The 23539-nt window shown below is 38.3% G+C and overlaps 7 protein-coding genes across 11 annotated transcripts; 4 read left to right on the top strand and 3 right to left on the bottom strand.

The window, feature by feature from the left end:
- Positions 1–1432: 1432 nt before the first annotated feature.
- On the top strand, positions 1433–7637 carry LOC125213724. 4 transcript variants are annotated; one of them, XR_007174984.1, is made up of 13 exons: positions 1433–1576; positions 2357–2841; positions 3091–3334; positions 3919–4199; positions 4373–4531; positions 4685–5446; positions 5528–5619; positions 6062–6124; positions 6211–6299; positions 6377–6442; positions 6674–7019; positions 7156–7300; positions 7482–7618. XR_007174984.1 is itself a non-coding variant. In XM_048114418.1 (13 exons), exons 2-13 carry the CDS (start codon positions 2426–2428, stop codon positions 7608–7610), a joined length of 2841 nt encoding a protein of 946 aa, XP_047970375.1. In that variant the 5' UTR covers positions 1433–1576; positions 2357–2425; the 3' UTR covers positions 7611–7637. The 4 variants fall into 4 exon arrangements, 3 of the variants coding, with proteins under 3 accessions (XP_047970375.1, XP_047970377.1, XP_047970374.1); XM_048114418.1 differs by having other exon boundaries at positions 4685–5049; positions 5137–5446; positions 6674–7300; positions 7482–7637; XM_048114420.1 differs by having other exon boundaries at positions 7137–7300; positions 7482–7637.
- Positions 7638–7717: 80 nt separating this feature from the next.
- Positions 7718–8943, top strand: LOC125212167. The gene is made up of 2 exons (XM_048112254.1): positions 7718–7934; positions 8153–8943. Exons 1-2 carry the CDS (start codon positions 7895–7897, stop codon positions 8743–8745), a joined length of 633 nt encoding a protein of 210 aa, XP_047968211.1. The 5' UTR covers positions 7718–7894; the 3' UTR covers positions 8746–8943.
- Positions 8944–9929: 986 nt separating this feature from the next.
- LOC125216014 (uncharacterized protein YnbD-like) lies at positions 9930–11561 on the top strand. Its single transcript, XM_048117614.1, has 2 exons — positions 9930–10712; positions 11263–11561. The coding sequence occupies exons 1-2, from the start codon at positions 10169–10171 to the stop codon at positions 11439–11441; spliced, it is 723 nt and encodes a 240-aa protein (XP_047973571.1). The 5' UTR covers positions 9930–10168; the 3' UTR covers positions 11442–11561.
- A 194-nt stretch (positions 11562–11755) lies between these two features.
- LOC125216015 (iron-sulfur assembly protein IscA-like 1, mitochondrial) lies at positions 11756–12930 on the bottom strand. The gene is made up of 3 exons (XM_048117616.1): positions 12730–12930; positions 12126–12243; positions 11756–12029 (listed from the first exon to the last, which is right to left on the bottom strand). The coding sequence occupies exons 1-3, from the start codon at positions 12869–12871 to the stop codon at positions 11918–11920; spliced, it is 372 nt and encodes a 123-aa protein (XP_047973573.1). The 5' UTR covers positions 12872–12930; the 3' UTR covers positions 11756–11917.
- A 262-nt stretch (positions 12931–13192) lies between these two features.
- LOC125215250 (ferredoxin-like) lies at positions 13193–14370 on the top strand. Of its 2 annotated transcripts, XM_048116617.1 has the most exons (3): positions 13300–13375; positions 13503–13633; positions 13870–14370. In XM_048116617.1, exon 3 carries the CDS (start codon positions 13877–13879, stop codon positions 14327–14329), a length of 453 nt encoding a protein of 150 aa, XP_047972574.1. In that variant the 5' UTR covers positions 13300–13375; positions 13503–13633; positions 13870–13876; the 3' UTR covers positions 14330–14370. The 2 variants fall into 2 exon arrangements, with proteins under 2 accessions (XP_047972573.1, XP_047972574.1); XM_048116616.1 differs by lacking the exon at positions 13503–13633 and having other exon boundaries at positions 13193–13375.
- A 4270-nt stretch (positions 14371–18640) lies between these two features.
- Positions 18641–20876, bottom strand: LOC125209197 (the record flags this gene model as incomplete). Its single annotated transcript, XM_048108804.1, has 4 exons — positions 18641–19476; positions 19561–19852; positions 20410–20610; positions 20860–20876. Coding segments are annotated over 4 exons (1176 nt in total), but the record flags the coding sequence as incomplete, so codon positions are not given.
- Positions 20877–21003: 127 nt separating this feature from the next.
- LOC125212324 (putative nuclease HARBI1) lies at positions 21004–22518 on the bottom strand. Its single transcript, XM_048112454.1, has one exon. The coding sequence runs from the start codon at positions 22428–22430 to the stop codon at positions 21054–21056; it is 1377 nt and encodes a 458-aa protein (XP_047968411.1). The 5' UTR covers positions 22431–22518; the 3' UTR covers positions 21004–21053.
- Positions 22519–23539: the final 1021 nt, after the last annotated feature.

Here is a 23539-nt window from a genome sequence, read left to right as displayed (position 1 = left end):
ACGAGTCCTTGGCCATTAGCCCCTTAATGGTCGTATATGCCATGTGAGTCCAACGTTGTATGTGAGAAAGATGTGACTCTGCAACGAGAGAAACACTACCTCAGTCTCTAAACTTTCTATCGCTGCTGATTCAACGTTTCCATCGATATCATTCATGATTCTCATCAATTCTCTAAGCACTGCTACAGCCTAAAATGGAATATAATCTTGATCAATCAGAACAAATTGGATATTTGGATTAGAATCATTCTCCTTTAAGAGATGAACAAGAAGAGGTAATACTCATATTGAGAGATTATCATTTCATTTTCTTAAATAGTCATGAACTTTTTAATGTTTTGAAATTTTGCATTCAAATTTTCATGTCCAGTATCAATATTTCTGTGTAAAATTCTAACATTCATTGAAAAATTCTGGAGTAAATTTCTAATAGTATATCGTACTCATATAAAGCCAAATAAAAATAAAAACGAAAATATAGAGTTTCATGACCAAGGTCCAAAACTCAACACCAGGATTTGATGATAATTTATGTGCTTGCAAAACCATCAAAGTTTTTTTTATTACAGCAAGAGCAAGAGACAATTTCTCACTTTCTCAAGTACAACTAATTCATTAATATTTTTTTGAAAAAAATTACTATAAATTAGTAATGTTTTTTTAGTACTACAACGTATAGGACGTAATCATTTTTTGCTTACTTGGTTTGATACAGATATTTATTTGTGTTTGTTTTGGGTTTATATATATGATTGACACAATGCTTTTGTAGTCTTATGGATAAGATAATTAGATTACTATAAGTAAGTGGGTTTAGTTGGTGGGATTGGTAACCCATGTATACCACACTAAATATTCAACCTATTTAATTTTCTTTGACCAATTTTCCATAGTTGGACGAAACTGTCATATCTTGAGATCGACAACAGTTTCCAAAGCCGAATTTCGTGAAACTTTTATGTCATCATAGAATTGCAATGAAATATTATATCTTATGTTTTTCTTAAAAGATTAATGCTAGTAGTAATGATTTATCTCATGTAGTACTTTGAATCTTCAGTTTATTGTTAGTTGAAAGAAAATATCTTTATCAACTAAGCGTAATTTTTATGTATAATGTGTATTTTATTTTTTAAGTCAACTGAGAGAAACTATACCAAAACTAGTTTGTGACAAAACAAAATGTTTTCTGACATCATTTTCGTCTTTTGTTTTAAAATGTCAACCATGGTCAAAATTGCTTCGATTGCCCAGACAATAATCACACTTTCATTCAGATATACACTAAAAAAAGTAAAAAAAAAAAAAAAAACAAACAAACAAACACCAAAATGTAAGTGAAGATTAAGTACAATTTTTTACCCAAATTCAGTATCAGAATGTAAGCAATAAAAAACATGTTCTAAATTTTAGGGCAAAAAATCTAATTAATTTTGCCCCCAAAATCCAGCTATCTAATTTATTACGGTCGCCGTCTCTCTTTCTCTCTCTACTGACGTATATTCTCTCTCTCTTCGATTTCCCCCTTCTGTCTCGGCGGTAGAGCTCTCCGATCCCGGTCGATCGATTAATGCAGGTTAGCCTGTTCGATCCTCTCGTGTTTAGCGCGATTGATTGGAGCTGGAAGCTGTGTAATTTATTGAATTTTGGAGGGAACGGGAGTTTATGGATAAACCCTAATTTAGACTTGGTCAATTGGGGGTTTTCAGTGTTTGAATGAGAAATTGGAGTGTTTTCGCATGTAGGTTATATGCTGGCTTGTGATTCACTGCTGCTTTTCTTCGCTTAATTTGGATGATTCCATGTTCAATTTTGTTTTCGGAACTTTAGGTGCGAATTCATCGAAATGATGGGCAGTTACATGAACTGTTGTGTATTGGCATATTGCTCTCGTATTGTTCAATGTTGTCTTTTGGGAATTGTATGTTTGTAGTTTGATTTGAGCCGCTAAAGAATTGTTTTTGAAGCGTGTGGTTAAAAACTGCAGACTGAATTGTTGGACTTTGAACAGTTAGATCATATTTGACGGGATGCTTCACTTGTTTGTAAAGAGAACACTTAAGTATTTGAATGATTTGGAAGTTTAACTATATTTAGAAATGTCAGTGTCAATCACGGAAGTCTACAACACTGTAATTGCCCAATTTCTGTTGGTACTGAAGTGCTTCATTTTGAAATGAGATTACTGTATGATCTATGTGCCTTTGACTAATTACTGCTTATCTACACCCCTGACTCATTCTGGGAGTTCTTTTCTGGGAGTTCCTTTGTGATATTTTGTGTCAAAGTTCATAGATGATAAACAATGTAATGTCCTTCAAAGCTCTGATGACTTTTACGTTTCTGGCTTTTCCAGTTTTTGCTGCATAGGTCGTGTGAACTTTAAGGAGGAAGGACTTAGAGACATGAGTTATACATCCTAATAATGGATGGAAACTCAAGGTATGAATTGATGTCAGCCAGTTCAGATACTAATTTTGCTGGTAACTACCAGAGTAGCCAGAGGGGATACGCTTCTCCCTCTTTCGGTCGGTCTTCAAGTTTCAGAGAAGGTTCAGAAAGTAGGAATATTAGTTCTGGGAAGGCCAATTCTCGAGGTAGTACCATTTCACCGGGAGATGTGCCTTCATTATCTCAATGCCTAATCTTGGAGCCGATTGTTATGGGTGATCCAAGACATGCTCGGTCTGGTGAGTTGAGGAGGGTTCTTACTAATTCAGCTGGGAGCAATTTGGAAGAAAACTCTTTCGGATCTGCTCATCTGAAGAATTCACCTCCAGCAGCTGTTGAGGAGCTAAAACGATTAAGAGCAAGTGTTGCAGATACTTGTTTCAAAGCCAGGTAAGATTAGATACTTGTTTGGAAACCTTGCATGTGCTGAACATTCATGAAGATTGAAATGAATTGGCCATTTACTCCATTCTCTGTTTATGTTCCAGAGCCATATCCATCCATACACAATCATTTGACATGTGTGCTAAATTCTAAAAATTATGTAAAGGATTGTCTAGAACCTTGCACTTGTATGATTTTTTACATTTTCTTATCATCCTTTGTATATCCTGAACAAACACATCTCTTTTTGACCAGCGATCGAGCTAAAAAGTTCGATGTGCATTTAACTAAGTTGAGCAAATATGTTGAGGCCTTGCCCTCTAAGAAGCCACAGCAGCTGCGGAATGAGCTGTTGACGAATGAAAGATCTAGTGGTGCAACCTTGAAGATATCTCAGATACATCGGAACTCTTCTGAACTTGGAAGTCAGAAGTTTGATGACCGGTCTAAGAATGTTGGTCTCAGTAAGCGATCGCGTACCTCAGCAACTGAACCCCGGGTTTGTAAAACTAGAATCTATTAATTATCTCTGCTGTGTTGGGTTCTAATATCCTACTTCTACTTAGCGAATAGATTTCTAATTGAAATTGCTCATCCCACATCTTACATTCTGTTACCAGTGTGTCAATAATACCAGTCTCTCTTTATTTTTGATAAAAACAAACACACTGCTGCCAAGAATATCCACCCCAGTAACAATAGGAAAACAAGAGTCATGACTAGAAATTACAATAGGAAATCAAGAGTCAGACTATAAGTACAAGATAACCACTATTCACTCTAAATTGAATTACCTAATAGTAGCAGGAAAGATTGCTGATCATGCACTGAAGAGCTTGTGTACATTGTGAACTCACATTTCTTTTTTTTTTTGTCCTTTTACCTGTAAAAGTTATAAATGGTACATATCAAATAAGTATCTTATGATTGTTATGCCTGAAATGCACTGGTATCTTCTTCGCATTCTTGCGTTTCATATTTCTAGTGGTTATCAATTGTACTTCATTAATAGTTTTTGCAATTTGCACATTGGGCCATTTTCTTTATTGTGTTTAGAATTAATTGCGTACTTTCCATTTTCAGGCAGAATGCAGGAATAACGCAGTACTGCGCCAGCCTATGATAGTTACAAAAGAAAGGGACATTCTAAAAGATAATATTGCAGATTCTGATATGGTTGAGGAAAAAATAAGAAGGTTGCCTGCAGGTGGAGAAGGATGGGATAAGAAAATGAAAAGGAAACGGTCTGTTGGTGCGGTATCTTCAAGATCCCTTGACAATGATGGTGAACCGAAACGCAGCATGCATAATAAGCTTTCTATTGATTCTAGCATGCTCCCTGCTGATTCTGCCCATGGTTTTAGGTAAGCATGTTTCTTGTAATCTTGTTGCCATTATTCACTGAACTATCCAGAAATTGTGCAGCCTACTTGTTTTTACCCGGAAATTAGTTATTTGTGGGGAAGTATTAATTATGGAACGGTTGATGGTATTGATTTAATATCATAATGTCTTTGCCCTGGATCTATTTTGACAGATCAGGATCTTCGAGCGGTAATAAGCTAGAGCCTATGCCATCTCCTGTTGGTTCTACTCCCCGGCTAACTTTCAAAAGTGAACAAGAAAAATCAATGCTCTCAAGGGATGTGTCCACGGGACAAATAAAGGAGCGACCTCTGGGAAAAGTAAATGTTAAGTACGTGCCTCTCTTTTTATACATCTGTACTTAGGCTAAGACCTTTATTTCAAACTTAGCCCTTCTGCAATAATCATCCCCAATCAATTTAATTATTTAGTTTGACCTGAATTGGAATTTATGGGAATGACAATTCTGCTGGATCGCCTTTAGGTTGAATAATCGTGAGGAGAACCATACCATGTCATCTAGTCCAATTGTAAAGGGAAAGGCTTCAAGGGCACCACGGAGTGGCTCTATGGCTGCTGCCAATGCTCCTCGTGTGGCTGAAACTCTGGAGAGTTGGGAACAGGGCCAAGTTGCGACTAAAAACACTTCCATTGGTGGCCCTAACAATCGCAAGCGTCCCTTACCTTCAGGATCATCCTCTCCCCCAATAACTCAATGGGTTGGTCAGAGGCCACAGAAGATGTCACGAACAAGGAGAACAAATCTTATCCCAGTATCAAACAGTGATGAAGTACAGATGCAATCTGAAGGGTGTTCTCCTACGGACTTTGGTCCGAGGATAAGCATTGGTGGGATCAACTCTTCCCTTCTTACCAAGAGTTCAGCTAATGGAAGCCAAAATTTTAAAGTAAAATCTGAAAATATTTCATCTCCAGCCAGATTGTCTGAAAGTGAAGAATCTGGTGCTGGTGAGAGCAGACTAAATGATAAAGGTGTGGGAAGTTGGAATCAGGAAGAAAGGACTGCAAATGCAGGGCCAAATGTTGGGCCATCAACAATCCCGATAAAAAAGAATAAAATTGTTGCCAAAGAAGATATTAGTGATGGTGTGAGAAGGCAAGGGCGCAGCGGTCGAGTTTCACCATTTTCTAGGGCTAGCATTTCACCAACAAGAGAAAAATTGGATACTGTGGTGGCAACTAAGCCTCTTCGAAATCCAAGGTCTGGTTCTGAGAAGAGTGGAAGGTACTTTATTTTCTTTTCTGATAAGCTCTAGTTTTCTGTAATTTTTTCCAATTTCTCATTATGTCTTTGGATATGCCACAGCAAGTCCGGTCGTCCTTTGAAAAAGCTGTCAGACCGCAAAAACTTTTCTCGTCTTGGCCATATGACAAATGGGGGATCTCCTGATTGCAGTGGTAAGCCTTTTAATAAATTTTAGGTTATGGGCATAGTGCCCATGAAAGATTTAGTTCTTGTAGTTTCCTTGATTGTACTATGCGCTTTACTGGTTAGTGGTAGATGAAATCTGTACATTGTAGGTTGATTCTAATTTGTTTGAGGGTCTGACTTAACTTTTTGTTTTGATCCATGAATTACTCCCTGTATTTGTCGATTTCTTGAATCATGCAGATCCTAGACTAAGATAAAAGCTCCATTTTTTGGATTTTCTAAAAATAGTACTTACCTAGTTATAGTCAATAGAACTTGTGCCTTGTGCCTTGTGCCTTGTGCTTAACTTGCTTTATCACTTAATCATGTTCTTCTTTGATAAATCAGTCTTACTGCTTTCACTTTAACCAGTTTACAGTCTTCAGTTTTGAATTAATTATAACAAAATGAGGCACTATTCCTTATCAGGGGAATCAGATGATGACCGAGAAGAACTCATGGCAGCTGCCAATCTGGCCTGCAACTTTAGCTGTAAGCATCACCGTTATTTTTATTTTCTGGTAAAAAAGTTTATCATATATGTTTTGCCGATAATTCATGTCATATCCATACTGCAGTCAAAGCATGTTCAAGTGCCTTCTGGAAGACATTTGAGGCATTGTTTGCTTCTATTGGTCTTGATGAAAAATCATACTTATCACGAGAGGTGAAGGCCTATTGATGGTTACGTTGATTCTCCAATTTTTGTTGTCAATTCCTAAAAGTTTCTTTATTTTGAATCAGCTAAAATTGGCTGAAGAGTCATGTACAAGTTTGTCTCAGTACCGGAGTAATGGGAACTTTGATCAGGTGAATGTGCTTTGTAACTAGTACTATCTTTTACCGTATTGCATTTGAACCTCATTCTGCAACACTTGTTGGTTCATTAGATATTCCTAATCCGCTATTTGTTTTATATCTTGAACTGAATCTTTTGAGCATCTGTCTTCTAATATTTTTTTAAGAGAATTTGTCACAACTCTCTTTTTTTTACCGTACCCGAGGTTCTGGTGTTTAAAGTGCTTGCTTTTCTTTTGCCAGGAAGATTATTGCCGTAAGGATATGCCAGCTTCTGGCTCTGTTTCTTTCAGAAGCAACCATTGCTCGAATTCTTTGGATAGGATGGATTCTGTTGAGCAGCATCAGAACTCCTCTGTAGGTGGGTCCTCAGATGCAGAGAAAAGATTTGGCAGAAGTACTCCACTTTATCAGAGGGTACTATCTGCTCTCATCGTGGAAGATGAAATTGAAGAGTTTGAAGAAACTGGATTTGGGAGACCAAGGAATTCAGCTAATAATTCATACTTCCTCTCTGAAACTGAAAGTCAGCATATGAGCAACTTAGACTTCTCCGAGCCAGTAATTGGTGCTCACACAAGGAAAAATGGTAATGCGCATAAGATTTTTCCTTGTAATGGGAATATGGATGTGGATAGGAGCCCCAGTGCTCAAGATTATATGTGTAATGGTGATCTGACACAAAAAGATGGTTTCATGCACTCAGAGGTTGAAGTTTTGGTTAGGCTTTCAGGATTTGAGCATGCTCCACAAAGCCTGCTTCCGAATAATAGTGGCATTTCTCCCGTAGATTTTCAATATGAGCAGATGGGTGTTGAAGAAAAGCTTGTAGAAGAACTGCGGAGCATTGGCCTGTTCCTGGAAGCTGTGGTAAGTTTTAGATTGTAAAGACTGATACTGAAAATTAAGTTTTTTTCATATCGGCCATTCTTTGCATCATGCTAAATCCTCTTAATGACATTATTGATAAGTTAAAGAGCAAATATGAGATTAATTATCGTCTATTTTTATCCATTTTGTTTTTGAGGTCTAATTGATACGTACAACGCAGCCTGCATTGGATGACAAAGAAGATGAGGGAATCAACCATAAAATTGCTCGGTTGGAGAAGGGACTTCTTGAACAGGTCATCTTGCATGATATCATTTTTCTCAGAGTTATTCTTGCTCGATATCATTAAGATATAGTACATTTCTGTGAATTTGTTAATGAGCAGTTCTTTGTTATTGCTCATGCTTCCTTCCCCTCTCGAACACATACTTTCTTGTTTGGAATGATTTGCAGGCAACTAAAGGAACCTTTGCTTCTAAGCATGGAATTACTAAGGTGTCAAAACAAGTTGCTTTGGCTTTTTGCAAGAGGACACTAATTAGATGCCGTAAATTCGAAGATTCAGGTATCAGTTGTTTTTCTGAGCCTGCACTTCGGGAAATCGTTTACGCACCACCTCCTCAGTTCTCTGAGATGGAGCTACTTTCTGGTGTTAACCCAGCAGCTGCTAATGGTAAGCACTTTATCTTGTTAAATGTAGTTACAAATAGCCAATACAAAATATGATCCAACTCCCAGCAAGTTATCAATATGCTGTGATATACTTAATGTGTTTTAGATCCTGTAATAATTTTCAACACATCTTGGAAACAATATTTGCATTTTCAGTTTTATGCTTCTTATCTTCTATTCGCTCTAATAGTAAAAATGTTTTTTTTTTTGATTTGGCAGATGCACTTGGGACTTCACTTCGTCTTTTCGATCACGGTGTTGCTAAAAATGGGCCAATATCAAATAGAGGAAAGAAAAAAGAACTATCTCTTGATGATGTAGGTGGTTCCGTTTTCCGAGCCTCGGCTGGTCTAGGCATGTCTGGTGGTGCAAAGGGAAAGAGAAGCGAAAGGGATAGGGATTCAAGCAAGCACGGAAGGTTGTCCATGGGTGGTGCAAAGGGCGAGCGAAAAACAAAATCGAAACTGAAGCAGAAAACAGCTCAGCTTTCAATGTCTGGAGTCAATAAAATCGCAGAAACAGGCAGTGAAGCCGCAAACAACAGTGGCAACAGGAGAAAAGATGTTAGATTCATGTCTTCCGGTAATGCCCCTCCTGGGTCATCGAGAGACGCCAAGGATTCTTTGGCTGACGTCTCGACTCTGCCCCTCGACAACATAGACGGGATAGAAGAGCTAGGTGTAGATTGCGACACAGATGCACCTCAGGATCTCAATTCTTGGTTCAATTTTGAAGTAGACGGTGAAGAACACGATGATGTTGTCGGCCTTGAGATACCCATGGATGACCTCTCAGACCTACTCATCTTCTGAGCTTCACCCCCTTGTACAGCTTGTTGGAATACTGATTTGTTTAGCGAAATAGACTGCTCATTTTTTTCAGTTCGGTGGGTGCCTCACCCTACGTTCGTCTTGGCCTAATGGCTTTTGTAAGTATGCATTTTTGTTGTAATCTAGGAAAATCTTCATAGTCATCATATATAATATATTTCAGACTAATTATTTTCCCCATTAAGAACCGTGGAGTCGACAACCAGAAGGTGAAAAGCCTGTTGGAAGCCATGCATCGAGTCATTTCATATCGCAAAAGAAAGAACCCGTCTCCAGGAGCTGCTGCGCCATCTGGTTCTCACCTCGGGCCAAAGAGATCTACCTGTGAAACCAACAGACTGTGAAGTGCTCTACAAATGTGGTATAATAATGTGTGCTGCTCTCTTTCAACTCTACACCGAGTGTAATGATGAATTCTGGATTTCTTTGAAGAATTTCTTGTATTAATGGATTCAACTGCACACCATCAAACTTTTGTGAAGATCAAGAACTAATCAATAATCAGAGCAGAAAAAGAAAACAGATGATTTAACCTTGTTTCTGTTCTAACATGGCCTTCTACATACGCATCAGTTACAATATCCACCATTTTATATTTTGTAATTTAATGGTGTAGTATTCTATTTTCAAATCTTTGGGATTAATCCAAATTCATGACTATGATCCTTTTTTTTTATGATCTAAGTGTCCTTTCTTTTCATCTTCTAAAAAACAAAATTAACATTTTTTGGTGAGTCATACTCCCTTCGTTCGTGATTACACGTCCTACTTTTTGGTGATTCGAGTTTTAAGAAATAAAGAAGTATGGATAAAAAAGTAGTCGAATATGAATCTTATTTTTTCTCTATATTTTTATAATAAAATGTGAATACAAAGAGTTTATTTGTGAATTAACACAAATAACAATGAATGACAAAAATGAGAAAATAAAATAAATGAAATATTAATTTTCTTGGTTGATAAAACCCCCCAAAATTTATCAATTTGCATACTTCAGAGTTAATTTTGTTAAGAGTTTGACTACATTTTTACAAAGATTTGTTTAACGAGACCATTATATTTTTTCTTAGATTCTATTGTAAATTGCATTCTTCACAACTCGAAATTATTATACTGCGTAATGCGTTCAATAAATAAATGTAAATTTCCCATTTTAAGCAAGAAAGCCTAAAAGGTAAAATCTAACTCTTCCTGAAACTTCCCCAATCATCACGCCACAATCAAAACCAATGAAAACCCCTTAATCTGATTGATTTCTCATTCGATATCTCTTACTCTCGCGAGTTGCTGTTTAATCGAATGTTTCTTGATTCTTGAAACTCAGATATTTCAGCCTGCAATTTTTTAAAGATCAATTTTTTCTTCTCAGATACTTGAATACATACAGATTGAGCAGAAAGGAAATATGGGTGTTGGTTTATCCGTCCTCATAGGCTTAAAGTGTGCAACTTTATTCATCTTCTTCCTCTCCCTCCGAATGTTCGAGTTCACTCTGCTATCAATCCCCTTTCTTTATGCATCTCTCGTGTCATTCTTGGTTTCCATCGCATCCCATCCATCAATCAATCTGCCAATCCTCTTGGGCAAAGGGTCAGATGGGAATTTCCCAATCTGGTCAATGATCATATACAGCCCTTACCTCTATTTCGTGAGGGCTTTTTCCTTCATCAGAAGGTTCACTAGTGGGGAGCCTCCATATAGCAAGATTGATGAGGGGTTGTATGTTGGGGGCTGGCCTTATGCCCCTGATAAGCTGCCTCCTGGCAACCCCGCGATCGTTGATTGCACGTGTGAGTTGCCGCGGAAGAGGGAGATCACGGGGAGCGCGTACCTCTGTATTCCCACGTGGGATACGCGCTCCCCTGACCCCGGGGAGATTGAGAGGGCTGTGAAATGGGCTTGCGGGAAGCGGACTCAGGGTGTCCCGGTTTTCGTGCATTGTGCTTATGGTATGATCCCTGCTGGTTTTGGTATTTGATGGTTGAAATGTCATGATTGTGATTGTATGTGTATCTTAGATTTGTGTATTGTGTGATTTCTTAGATTGCATATGCTTCTGTTTTTGTCCATTTTACCATTGAAGGTGATGTTGATGGTTGGAGTTGGGATCAATAATAATTAATTTTGTATGTGTGTTTGAATGTTTTTGATGTTGTAATGCTTAGACTTGGTACAAATCTTGTTCATTTTCATTTCATGTATTAAATCTTGAACATTCTTTATAGGCATTGAAAACAAGTAAACTTAGCATGTTTTATGCAATTGTAGCATCAAAAGATTGTGTTAAAACTCAATGTTCAATTCTCACAGATCCTTACTTGCTTAGTGAATGCATACTTGCTTTATGTTCAATGCATTGAATGAATACAATGATGGTTTAGTGAATACCACTTCCTCTATTTGTTTTTTCTTCTGTAGCTGAACTGTGATTGTCCCCTTTGGGGTTGTATGGTTGAGCAATGGCCTCGTCCCGAGTTTCTTACCCTGTGATCGTTTCAGGCCATGGGCGAAGTGTGGCTGTAATGTGTGCGCTGCTGGTTGCTCTTGGGTTGGCAGAAGATTGGAAATCTGCGGAAAAGATTATCAAAGAGAAACGCCCTTACATCCGAATGAATGCTCTTCACCGAAAGGCCTTGGAAGAATGGTCTAAGGACAGGTTATCCACTCCAAAAAGATAAGGCAGAGAAGCATGGACCAGATACTTCTATTCTTCATTTTATCATTGTATTCTGATACTACAAAAGTAATTTCCCAATTTCTGTTAATCATATAAAAGGCCAGTGTCTCTCTCTCTCTCATGCAAACAGAGAAGAAGTTCTCAACTGAAACTGTTTAATGTCAATTGATGCAAGGACATATATATATGCATAGAGGTCAAACTGCCAACATACATTAGATGTAAGTACATATATGTATGCATAGAGGCAAAACTGCCAAAAAAATGTTATCTTCATTTATAAAAGGTGAAAATCATTTTCATGACAACACAAGAAGATGGAAGGATTTACATCATCATTAAAAGCCTAAAAAGACACAATACAGAGGAAGTTACATAGTCTCTAGTGCGATCCTAATGAGCAAAGTGTTTGGTAGTTCTAGTCTAGGTGTAATTGATGTAAAACATTGTTTGATGTGTTGAGGAAGCTAATACAACTCAAGTCCCCGGTCGTTTAGCTGCTGCTGCTTCAGAGCTGCTGATCGTCATGAAGGACTCCCCACAGCCACATTGGCCCGCAGAATTTGGATTGATAAACACAAATTCAGATCTGCTCAGGAGCCAAACAGAGATTAGATGGATATCAAGACCACACACATAATTGAGATCAATGAGCTACAAGAAATGGAAAATGGTATGTTTGTACCTCAGTTTGTCATCAATAAAATCCATCTTGGTTCCTATCACATGCATGAGAGCCTTGGGATCGATCAAGATCTTCACCCCTTTGTCCTCAACCAACTCATCAAACTTCCCCTTCTCATCTGCAAACATATCACATTTCATCACTCAAAACTAAGTTATCACCAAGCATACGATACATTCAAACGCCACTCTGCAACAACAACGACATTAAAAGGTTTGCAAATAGTCTCATGGTGGAACCAATTGAGTGTTGCAATGACAATCCTACGATTTTTTCACCTAGATCAACATCATACCCATAGCTGCAGAGACAAAATGTTGATAACGCACTATTTCTCTTAACCAAACACTAAAAAATTCCTCCACTGAACTAAAATCTGATCACATCAAATTAACAGAGGATAATCAAGTGATTTAAGCAGTCAAATAAAATACTATACAAGTTTCTAACAAATTCGCTCCTGCTCCAGCTCGTACTCTTAACAAAACCACGGAATTGAGCAGATATTTTCGAAATTCAGTTTGCACGTACAATAATTACGATCTCATTCAGGAAAATAAACCGATTAAACTTCAGTTTAAGGAGCTGCCGCAATGAAATTTACCGGCATAATTGAGGGTGTAGGATAGGCCGTTGCAGCCGCGAGCCTTGACGCCGAGCTTGAGAAAAGAGCGCTGACGCTGATCCAAGAGATTGCGCACTCTAGCGGCGGCGGCTTCCGTCAACGACAGCACTTGCTTCCGCATAGCGAACTCCGATCAATTTCTCTCCGGCGAGTTCTCCGCAAACCCCACCGTTTTATGGAAATGGATATACTATTTAATTGTTTATTAATTAATGTATTTCAATAATTATACCAATGGATTGGGCCTTTGAATTGGGTTGCCAATATAGTCTGTAGAAAAGCCCATTGGACTTCAACATATAATTACAAATTCCAGAGCATTCTTGAAGACTCATGACCTAATTCCCACCACCTTATCTTATGATTCAAGATGATTTTGGATTATTTAATGATTTTTTTTTAAGCTAAACTAGCATCAAAGGGTTGCCAAGAGACAGCTTCTAAGCTGACTTTAGATGGGACCCAGAGGTCATCTCTGTCTTTGATGATCTTGCTCTTGCCACCACAGCATAAATACACTACCATGTTACCTTATGGCTTATGCTTACACTAAAATACTTCACTTTCTATATTCCAATTTAATACATTTCTCCTTCTCTCTAGAAGCTGCTTCATCCTTCTTGAGGTCTCTCTCTCTCTCTCTCTCTCTTTTGGGAATGAGTAAATGATTACTGTTTTCTATTGCATGATATTATATGTACTAATCTTGTTTGTATGACTGGTTTGATTTGATAAATTATGATGGGAGAAAGAAAGGGAAATTTTTTTACAAATTAAGTTACAGCCTGGAGTAGAGGAATATTGAACTGTTTTGCTAAGGGAGACATCAGGCTATAGTACCATTGTCCATAGCATAACCTCACCCCTAATAGTACATATTATGGTAAGATCATAACTCTGAATCCTGAACACAACTTTGTATTACTTCCTTTTTGAAGAATCTCTCTGGCTTGCTTTAATTAAGTCATTTCAATCAGTAATGAATTAGGAATATAATTTTTGGGGATCAGATCCACTAGGTTGAAATAGTTTGAAGCTCACTAGGGGTAGATTGTAATTGTACAATGTGAATTAACAAAATTTTAGTACATCACAACTTTGTTTGTACATATGTTTCAGGTGCAAAATGTGGAGCATCACCATTCCTTCACCATCCCTACTGAAATCACCACCATCGCTAAATCCCGGGGCTCTACGCCAAAACTTGGCCTCAATAGGCCCGGGGAAGGGCGTTTCGAGCGTGTTTGGCTTGAAACCGCGCCCTTGCTTCAGGGCACGTGCAATGGCGACCGTGTACAAAGTGAAGCTCATAACACCAGAAGGCGAGCACGAGATCGAGGCCCCGGATGATGAATGCCTTCTCGATTCTGCTGAGGCAGCTGGCATCGAGCTGCCTTACTCGTGCAGGGCCGGCTCATGCTCGACCTGTGCTGGCAAGCTCGCCTCGGGCTCGGTCGACCAGTCGGATGGCTCGTTCCTCGACGACAAGCAGATGGAGGAGGGATATGTCCTCACCTGCGTTTCCTATCCCAAATCGGATTGTGTTGTTTATACTCACAAGGAAGAGGATCTCCATTGATATCACATTATGTTCTTTAAATAAAAATGATTTAAAACTTAGTCCTATTTAATTATTTGCATAATGTGTGGCATTAATTTACTATCCAAATAAATTGAACATGGTTGTAAGTTTATTATAGTAAGAATATTTGAACATGGTTGTAAGTTTATTATAGTAATAATATTAGGGGTGGCGAAACGGGTTATCCGCGGGTATCCGCACCTGAATTTAGCCAAATTTGTTGTCCCAATATTCGCCTCGCGATATACCGGGGTTACCCGATACCCGTGACGGGTATCCCGTACTCGACATTGCAGATACTCATACCCGACTCGAAATTCTAATTAAAAATTTGAAAACCATAATAACCGTCAATGTTCACTAATTTACTTTATTAATATCGATGGTAAACTTTGAATATACTGACAATAAAAGTGAAGGGACACTCTATAGCTAGTTCCTGTTAAGACCGTCGACTGCAGCATTAGTTTGACATTGTCCGCTTTGGGTTAAACCCGCACGGATTTGTATTTGGGTCACTCCCAAAAGGGAGTCAAACTAATTGGGGTTGAACATGAATTATATACACCTTTCAACTTTCCTCTCTCATTAGGGGGTTGAACATGAATTATATACACCTTCCAACTTCCCTTTCTTATCCGATGTGGGACAGGTTTGTAAACCAACAAACCTCCCCTCAAACCGAGACCACATCGGGAACGAAGTCGACACGAACATGGATCGTTCCAGCCCTGGCCCCTAGGTCATCCAGGGCCCGACTCTAACCTGAGTCTTTCAGGGCCCGACCCTTACCGGGGCTCATCCAGGCCCTGACCCATAGCGGCATAGCCATCTGGGCTCTGATACCACTTGTTAGAAACGTCGACTGCAACATTAGTTTGATATTGTCCGCTTTGGGTCAAGCCCGCACGGATTTGTTTTTGGGTCACTCCCAAAAGGCCTCAAACTAATTGGGATTGGACAGGAATTATATACACCTTCCAACTTCCCTCTCTCATTCGATGTGGACAGGTTTGTAAACCAACAGTTCCGGTGAGTTTTCTATTGTATGTTCGTTGGAATATAAAAATGTTTCAAAAGACCTCTTAGATTATAAAGTATTCCCACTGTTGCATTTCATTTTCTTCACTCATTTGAAAAAATAATAATATAAATATTTTTCTCTACATTATTATCTCTCTTACTTTATTTATTCTCTATTCTAACTATTTATTTTTAATTTTTCAAAATGAGTGTGTATATGACTATTATTATTTAATTATTTACTTTTTTTTTTTCTCCACTTTAACTATTTGAAATGCTTCTATTAACATGGAACGGAGGGAGTATTAAAAAATGGTATATAGCAAATACTAATAATAATGGGTATTATCGGGACTAACAGGTATACCCGCGCGGATAATGGGTATACCTGCTACCCGTAAAACTCTAAAACATACTACTCGATCCCGCCCCGTTTTCCATTATCGTCGGGTAGCGGGTACTCGATACCCGACGGATAGCGGGTCGAGATGGGAATTACCTATTATCCGCTACCCATTTTGCCACCCCTAAATTAGTACTGCATAATTTTCTTTTCATGTAACGTTTTTGGTTTTTATGAAAAATCAAATTAGCCGTCGATCATTATCTAGAAAACGAACCAAGTCAAAATTAAATATTTATGAATTATGCCATTTTTAAAGTTATTTTCCCACACCATTCATTACAATTTCCCTAACATATAACTTACGACAAAAATAATCCCAAGAATTGTCAAAAAGGACGACCAAACGAGATTACTAACATTATCGATTAAACAAATACAGTGTATATTAATTAAAAAATAACCATGAAGAAAAAAAAAATTAAATATATTCATTAGTTTACACATAATTTTTTTTTTCGCCCCTACATTTGACCACTTGCCCGGACGGAACCGATCTGATCCGACCTAAACGAATCACGCTGGTCATCTTTTCTGGGACCGGCTTCGACCGGTTCGACTTCCAAATATAGAGCTGACGATCCTCGAAAACCCGGTTTTCTTGCCGTCACCTCCCTTGAACCTGACCCTACCCGTGCAAGATACTCGTGGCGAAACCGGTTCGGTTTCATGTACGGCCGCCTTTCCGCCCGGTTCAGACCGGCTTCTAAACAGCGGCTTCTTCTCCGGCGGATTACCTGTTTTCTGGACCTTCCGAAGCGCAGAAAGCGGCGGCGGCGCGGACGATTTTTGATGGGAGGCGGCGGCGGCGCGTTGAGAGAAGGATTTGAAGTTGCGATGGTAGCCTATCTTCAAGGATGATTTGCGCTGCATTACAGCATTGCGATCGAACCATTCGTGTTCGTCGCCGGTGGGGACGCAGAAGGATTCCGGTGGAAGATCGGAGGAGGTTTCCGATAGATCTAACTTCGATTGATCAAACGCCATTAGAATCGCTCTAGAGAGAGAGAATTGGGAGGGAAATTTTGGAAGTGGGGAAGATTGAACAAAGCATGAATATAAAAGAGAAGCAATTCATTTCGTTATAAATTTTGTACTACTATTTTATTTTGAGATAATTACGAATTATATAGATAGAAATTAAAATTGGCATTAATTGCAATATTTATCTAAATTTTGAATTGTTGTAATTAGGAGTTAGGACTAAACTTTTTAAATTGTTGTAATTATGAATTTAGGACTAGGCTTTTTAATTAGATATAGATTTGGGAGATGAGGGAATTATATGGTACGCTGTCTACGTTATTTCCGATGAAAAACCTTAATATATGAAGGTAAATGTAAACATAGAAAATAAATTAGGATTGTCAATGGCAGAAGTTTGAAAATGGATGCTTCAAAATTTTCTAAGATGACATTTATTGAGCTCATTAAATTCAAGAACCGTAATTGATATTCCCATCATTAAATTTAACGACTTCCTTGAATTTCATATATATTTTCAAGTCAATATACAAAACCGTTAAGTGCTGTCACTAATGATCTCATCTATTTCAAATTTTAATTCACACTTTGATTTCGATCATTCAAAATTTGTCGTACTACCTCTATTATTTATACCACCACCAAATTTGCATTACATTTTAAGGCTATCACTTATTTATATTATCCTTCAAGCGTCACATTTTTTTCCTCCTACTAATAGGTCTAAAAATCAAATTATCATGGTCACAAAATAAACTTTGAAACATTATTGATTATTTAAAAAACATTTTTAAAGTTTCGAATGTTATTTATATTCCACATCAACTAAACAACTTCCTGAATTTAGGTGGATTAAGGATCAGTTAGGTTATTACTACTACTTTTATTTCGTTAACAATAACATTTTTTATCTTTTCTTTTTTTATATTTGATTAACATAATAATTATTGAAAAATGCTAATAGTATAAATATTATACGCGTATAAGATTTTATATTTAATATTTTAAAAGAACGTTCAATCATTTGTTCTAATAAATTGAATTATACATGTTCGTGATATTTTACCAAAAGCCCAATTAACTATGCAAGCCCAACGCATTAATTCCTATTCAACACCTATCTATTATTAAGGATAAATTGGGTCTTATTCTAATGCTTATAGCACCCTAATCCAAAATCAAGACTAAATCTCCACCCTTGGATTTTAAAATGAGTGGATGAGATTAAAGCTCACAAAATCTCAATAAATAGTAGACAAAATATCAACAAAAGGGTAATATCGTCATTATGTTATCATATGATAATTTTCGTGAGTGTTTTTTTATATCAACATTGTGTATTACAAATATCAACAATATGACATTAGAATATCAACACAAGGACAAGAAAATATCAACACATTTTTATTGAGATTGGACATGCATAATATTGAGATTTTGCCTACAATATATTGAGATTTTTTGTTGCATTTATTGAAAATAATTGTTTATCAACATATACGAAAATTGAAATATAATTTATCAAATTTCATCACCCGAACATCGTCGGAACATATGCAATTGAGATCTCGTTGGAATCCTTATTAAATTATCTTTAATTTGATATATTTTTTATGAAAAAATAATTTAAATTGAGATAGTTACGTAAATTTAAAGATTTGAGATGATTTTGAGGAGAGAGAAAGTAATTAGTTATAATTACTATATATAAAATTTGACATTAATACCCTTATAATTTAATTAATAATTATTTAAATTTAAAATATATTACACTTGACATTATATTAACCACGAGATTTTCTAATCTAATGGTTAAAAATCGATCTCAATTTGGGATTGGTAATTAGTTAGCAATTGATTACATCCGAGAGGGTAAATTATCATAATTTTCAGTTAAATTGTAGATAATTTATGATTTGATTCGTATGAATCGAATAGATTGAGGTCAACCAGAAGTTATAATCTAAAGAGAAAGAAACTCCTATTCTCGTAAAATGTAAAAAAGGCCAGTTTTTTTCCGGCATAAATAAAACCTGGAGCAATGAATCTGTTTTACTGCACTGTTCCATCACAGTCGCGTCTCTGTTCCTTTCCTCTTTCTTCCTCCATTAGCGGATACAATAGTTGCAGAATAGCGTCTGAGTTTCTCAAGTATCCTCCTCTCACTAATACGCAGCATTAACGAATGATACAGCTTCCCCTCCGTTGCACGACAGCACCTGTCTCGCGATTTCACGTCTTCCTCCAGAGAACTCGGCCCGTACAGACTCTCTCTAGCATCAGCAAGGGAAGAAAGAGCTACCCCAACGCCCGGCGTCAGCAACAGTTTCTTGCTCGGATCCGAGCCTTTGGCAGACAGAACGATCTCCTTATTTAACAACTGGAACTTTGCTGCTGCGTTTGTTTCTCCTGTACCCGACACGGCTTGATCAAGTGCACGGGATTCATCCTTGGGCAACAGCATTATGTAGAGTAATACCAACAGCTCGTCTTGAGGCTCCCCGTCACATGAGATTTCAAAGTATTCGGAATCTTGATCGCCACATCCTGAGTACCCCATCTTTCTCCAGATTGATAGCCTTCTTCTACTTTGGTGACATGAAAACAGAGATAAGCTCCACTGGACTACAATATCCAAGTCGATGTTCAGAATATCAAAGGGATTATCAGCTTCTGTAAATCCATATCTATGCAGAAGGGCTGCATTGCCTAAATGTCCATATGTATTGAACACCTGAAACAATATTAGTCTTTTCAGAATCCATCGACAAATCATGCTGAATCGTTATCTAGCCACACGAGGGGTGAAAATCCTTACCTCAGCTCCAGCTTTGACATCTTTGATCATGATAATTTCCAGGAAGGGAGACTCATTTCCTGAGCCCGAAGAAAGTTCTAGGTCACTCCCACTTCCATCTCCTCCTTCCGAATGAGAATCATGAGTTACCGGCTCATCATCTACATCACTTTCATGGTCGTTACCCTCCTTTTCACTGGAGGTGCTATCATCTCCATCACTTTCGTGGTCAGTACCCTCCTTTTCACTGCCGGTGTCATTATCAGATTCAGTTGTAATATGTACATCCTCAGCAGCTGTTTTGTGATTAAACCTAGATTCACGAGAGTGGAATCATTGAGATATGGGAGGAAGAGCTATGATGAGAAGGATAAACAACATATTGACCCCTTTGAAAAGCATCACTAGAAAAAAAAATTGGCCTCTGGTGAACTATATGGAACAAAACAAGAATGCATATGCTTAAGATGGGATAATGTATTTGTACCAAAATACCTTAATCAATAGTACAAAATAACTTTACTTAGATCTTCGTTGTTCAATATTCAGATACCTCAGACGAATTTTCATCAACACGAAAGACCAGACTTTAGAATTTTCAGATTCAAATGAGCTTTTCAGCAAGCAGCAAGGCAAATAAATATGTTAAATCGAGCATCTTTAAGTTAAATATGGATATGACATTCTGGAAACTGGTCATGGAAAACATAAAAGGTCCAAAACAATGATGCGGAGATCTATGTTTCAGAGATTTTTGTGTTAGTACACTAACTTTGAATATTTCATCTGAAATAACCTTCACAAACAACAAAAATCCATGTCCTACATTTTCAATAGTGGCAAACATTATGAGATTTAAGAAGAACTCACAGATCAGCCAAAGGGACCATGCCGTAGCCATGATACTCATCGACCTGAAATGACCTCGAAGCAACTAGACTCTTTGCAGCAAAATATTCATCAACGGTGAAAGATTCCGGCTTGAGCTCAAAAGAGTCCAACTCCAAAACAGGTTTTATGCATTCCTTCCAGTCTTCAAAGACCAGAGCCTTGTCTTCTTTAACTGTCTGCCTACACATTCCATTGCCTGTTTGTCAATAAACTACAGAGACTATTGATATGTAGATGCTTCAATCATGTGGTTTACAGATGAAACTAATCAAATAGAGGTGAACTAAGTAGGTTTCAATTACAATAATAAGTTAGTCATGATTAAGCTCTAAGCCTCGAAATTCTAATCGTAATTAACTCAATTGTTTGCTTTAATATCTGAATTATCATTTATCATTCATGAGTGAGCTTTAAGCGTGATGGTCTGACCTTGTGCAGTTCAGAATTGTTTTATTTTAATATATAATAAAGCTAGCTTATTTAATTTATAAGATAAAACAAATAATAGTAATAAAGTTCGTTGTATTAAACACGGGTACACATTACAACGAAGAAAATTAAAAAAAAAAAAAGTACACGAATGGAAATAAAAAATCAAAAAAAAAATTCAAAGAAAAAAAAATTCAAGGGCGGTGGGCGCGGTTTCTATTTGCCCACAATTCTTCGATGATATCGTGTTGTAGTGCTTGATGGGCCTCCTTCTGGTGTATGTCCATGAACGCCTGGAACCGTTCATGTTCGTTGTGCGGTACACCCTGGCGGGCGGACTCGGTTGAGACACCGTGACTCGATGATGCAACACTTGGGTCGTTGGTGACGTCGAGGACGCCTTCGTGTTCATCTTCGATGATCATGTTATGCATGATGATGCACGCATACATGATATCGGCAATATCCCCCTGGTAGAAAAAGCGCGTCGGGCCCTTTACCAGTGCAAATCGCGATTGGAGCACCCCAAATGCCCTCTCCACATCCTTGCGCGCAGACTCTTGCGCTCGGGCAAAATACCTTCTTCTATCTCCGAGTGGGCATCTGATCGTCTTCAGAAACACGGGCCATTGCGGATAGATGCCGTCAGCCAGGTAGTACCCCATGTTATGCACATTGCCATTGGCCGTGAATTCGATGGAGGGGCCTAACCCGTTGATCCGCTCGTTGAAAAGGGGCGAGGAATTGAGAACATTTAGGTCGTTGTTCGACCCGGCTATACCAAAATAAGCATGCCAAATCCAAAGCCGTTGGTCGGCAACGGCTTCAAGAATGATGGTGGGATGCGTACCTTTGTAGCCGGTAGTGAACTGGCCTCGCCACGCGGTTGGGCAGTTCTTCCACTGCCAGTGCATACAGTCGATGCTGCCGAGCATCCCCGGAAAGCCGTGGGTCCTCCAGTGCCAATCCAGTAGGAACTGGCAGTCAGCTGCGTCCGGCGAGCGAAGGTAGTGCTCCCCAAATATCTCTCGCACGCCCTGACAGAAATTCTTCAGGCACTCGTTGCCAGTCGTCTCGCCGCATTGCAGATACTCATCGAACATGTCGGCGGACCCTCCGTATGCCAACTGCCGGATGGCAACAGTGCATTTCTGTAGGGGCGATAGTCCGGGCTTCCCTGCTGCGTCTCGCTGGAGCCGGAACTCGGGGTAACGCGCGGACAACGCATTAACAATGCGCAGGAAGAGGGAGCGGCGCATTCTGAACCGGCGACGAAATACATCTGCCGGATAACGTGGTTCCTCCGCGAAATAATCGGCGAACAGCCGATCGTGCGCACCAGTGTGGTCGCGAGGGATGTATCGGCGCCGCCGGCGGATTGGCCGTTGGGGGGGTGGCTGCTGCATTCGAGCGATCTCGCTTTGTATGCGGCGGGAGATATAGTTGTTGATTGGGTTGTTGGCGAAACCCGCTACATCCCATCCGGTGGGAGCGGGAGGTACCTCTTCTTCGGAAGAAGAATGTGATATTTCCTCGTCGGACTGAGCACGAGACGATGAATCAGAACTCATTTAATAAAGATGGAGAGAAAAAAGATTGAAAATTTGTGTGAATGAAGTTTGTGGGTGATGAATGGAGGAAGAGGATGAAATATTTATAGGGGTGGAATTTAGAATATGACCGTTGAAGGAAAAAAAAAAAAAAAAAATTTTGATCATCGCCGGATTATCGCCGAACAGCTCCCCACAGTGGCCGGCGATGATCCGGCGATTTTTCGGCATTAAAACGCCGCTTGGCGTAAATTCGGTAGGAAATTCGCCGAAAAATCGCCGACCTCCTCCCAATGGCCGGCGATAAGTCGGCGATATCCGGCGAAAAATCGCCGGATTATCGCCGTCGCCATTGGGAGTGCTCTTAAAACATTGTAAATTTTGTGTATTTCATGTCTTTTTATATTACTAGTATTATGTATGGTAATTAACAATACAAGTTATAGTTAAATTTCGTGAAGTCGCATTTTTTAGCGGCACGAGTTTTAAAAAATGTTAAGAAAGTAGGTGGAAAAAAATTAATAGAATAGGAGTCCCACTTGTATATATTAATTTTAAATGAAACGTGAGTAGAATGAGTTAGTTAAATGTGTGACCCTATTATTATTTATGGTAAAAGTGAATCAAGACTCTTGTTCGTGGACGGATAAAATGAAAAAACAAGAGTTCTATTCGCAGACGAAGGGAGTAGTATATTCGTAAAGTTGAGTGTGCCAATTTATTCTACTTGCTAGTTAGGTATGAAAAATGAAAAATTATACTTTAATTTAAAAATTCACTCCGTCTATAAAAAAATAGTCCATTTTATCATTTTGGGATGTTTACAAAAAATAATCTCATTTCTATAAATAGAAAGTCTCTCATACTTCATTTATTTTTTCTCTATATTTCTCTTACTTTTTGGGTTTTACTTATTTTTTTCTCATTCTTTCTTATTTTACTAAATTTATCATTAAAATCCACGCCTTAATAAATGAGATTATTTTTTGTGAATAGCAGGAGTGGTATGTTGTGGGCTTACGCATTCATTATTGTTGGGCCTTAATGAAATACTGCTAAAATGTACACACAGACCAAAGAGTAAAAGAATAAAACAAAGCCCTAAAGTTTTTATTTTTTTTATTACGATA

Source organism: Salvia hispanica, chromosome 3 (genome assembly GCF_023119035.1).
Source record: "Salvia hispanica cultivar TCC Black 2014 chromosome 3, UniMelb_Shisp_WGS_1.0, whole genome shotgun sequence".
NCBI classification, from domain to species: domain Eukaryota; kingdom Viridiplantae; phylum Streptophyta; class Magnoliopsida; order Lamiales; family Lamiaceae; genus Salvia; species Salvia hispanica.
This window is presented reverse-complemented; position numbering and strand designations above follow the sequence as displayed.

What these genes read in the sequence shown, in the direction of transcription:
- LOC125213724 (XM_048114417.1), top strand. Translation starts at nt 2,426, where the DNA reads ATGGATGGAAACTCAAGGTATGAATTGATGTCAGCCAGTTCAGATACT. An exon ending in CCTCAGCAACTGAACCCCGG is followed by an intron (nt 3,335 to 3,918) that starts GTTTGTAAAACT and finishes TTCCATTTTCAG; the next exon opens with GCAGAATGCAGGAATAACGC. An exon ending in CTGGGAAAAGTAAATGTTAA is followed by an intron (nt 4,532 to 4,684) that starts GTACGTGCCTCT and finishes GATCGCCTTTAG; the next exon opens with GTTGAATAATCGTGAGGAGA.
- LOC125212167 (XM_048112254.1), top strand. Translation starts at nt 7,895, where the DNA reads ATGGAGCTACTTTCTGGTGTTAACCCAGCAGCTGCTAATG. An exon ending in TAACCCAGCAGCTGCTAATG is followed by an intron (nt 7,935 to 8,152) that starts GTAAGCACTTTA and finishes TTGATTTGGCAG; the next exon opens with ATGCACTTGGGACTTCACTT.
- LOC125216014 (XM_048117614.1), top strand. Translation starts at nt 10,169, where the DNA reads ATGGGTGTTGGTTTATCCGTCCTCATAGGCTTAAAGTGTGCAACTTTA. An exon ending in TTTCGTGCATTGTGCTTATG is followed by an intron (nt 10,713 to 11,262) that starts GTATGATCCCTG and finishes TGATCGTTTCAG; the next exon opens with GCCATGGGCGAAGTGTGGCT.
- LOC125216015 (XM_048117616.1), bottom strand. Translation starts at nt 12,871, where the DNA reads ATGCGGAAGCAAGTGCTGTCGTTGACGGAAGCCGCCGCCGCTAGAGTG. An exon ending in CTACACCCTCAATTATGCCG is followed by an intron (nt 12,244 to 12,729) that starts GTAAATTTCATT and finishes ATATGTTTGCAG; the next exon opens with ATGAGAAGGGGAAGTTTGAT. An exon ending in TTTATTGATGACAAACTGAG is followed by an intron (nt 12,030 to 12,125) that starts GTACAAACATAC and finishes GCTCCTGAGCAG; the next exon opens with ATCTGAATTTGTGTTTATCA.
- LOC125215250 (XM_048116616.1), top strand. Translation starts at nt 13,284, where the DNA reads ATGGCTTATGCTTACACTAAAATACTTCACTTTCTATATTCCAATTTA. An exon ending in GCTGCTTCATCCTTCTTGAG is followed by an intron (nt 13,376 to 13,869) that starts GTCTCTCTCTCT and finishes CATATGTTTCAG; the next exon opens with GTGCAAAATGTGGAGCATCA.
- LOC125212324 (XM_048112454.1), bottom strand. Translation starts at nt 22,430, where the DNA reads ATGAGTTCTGATTCATCGTCTCGTGCTCAGTCCGACGAGGAAATATCA.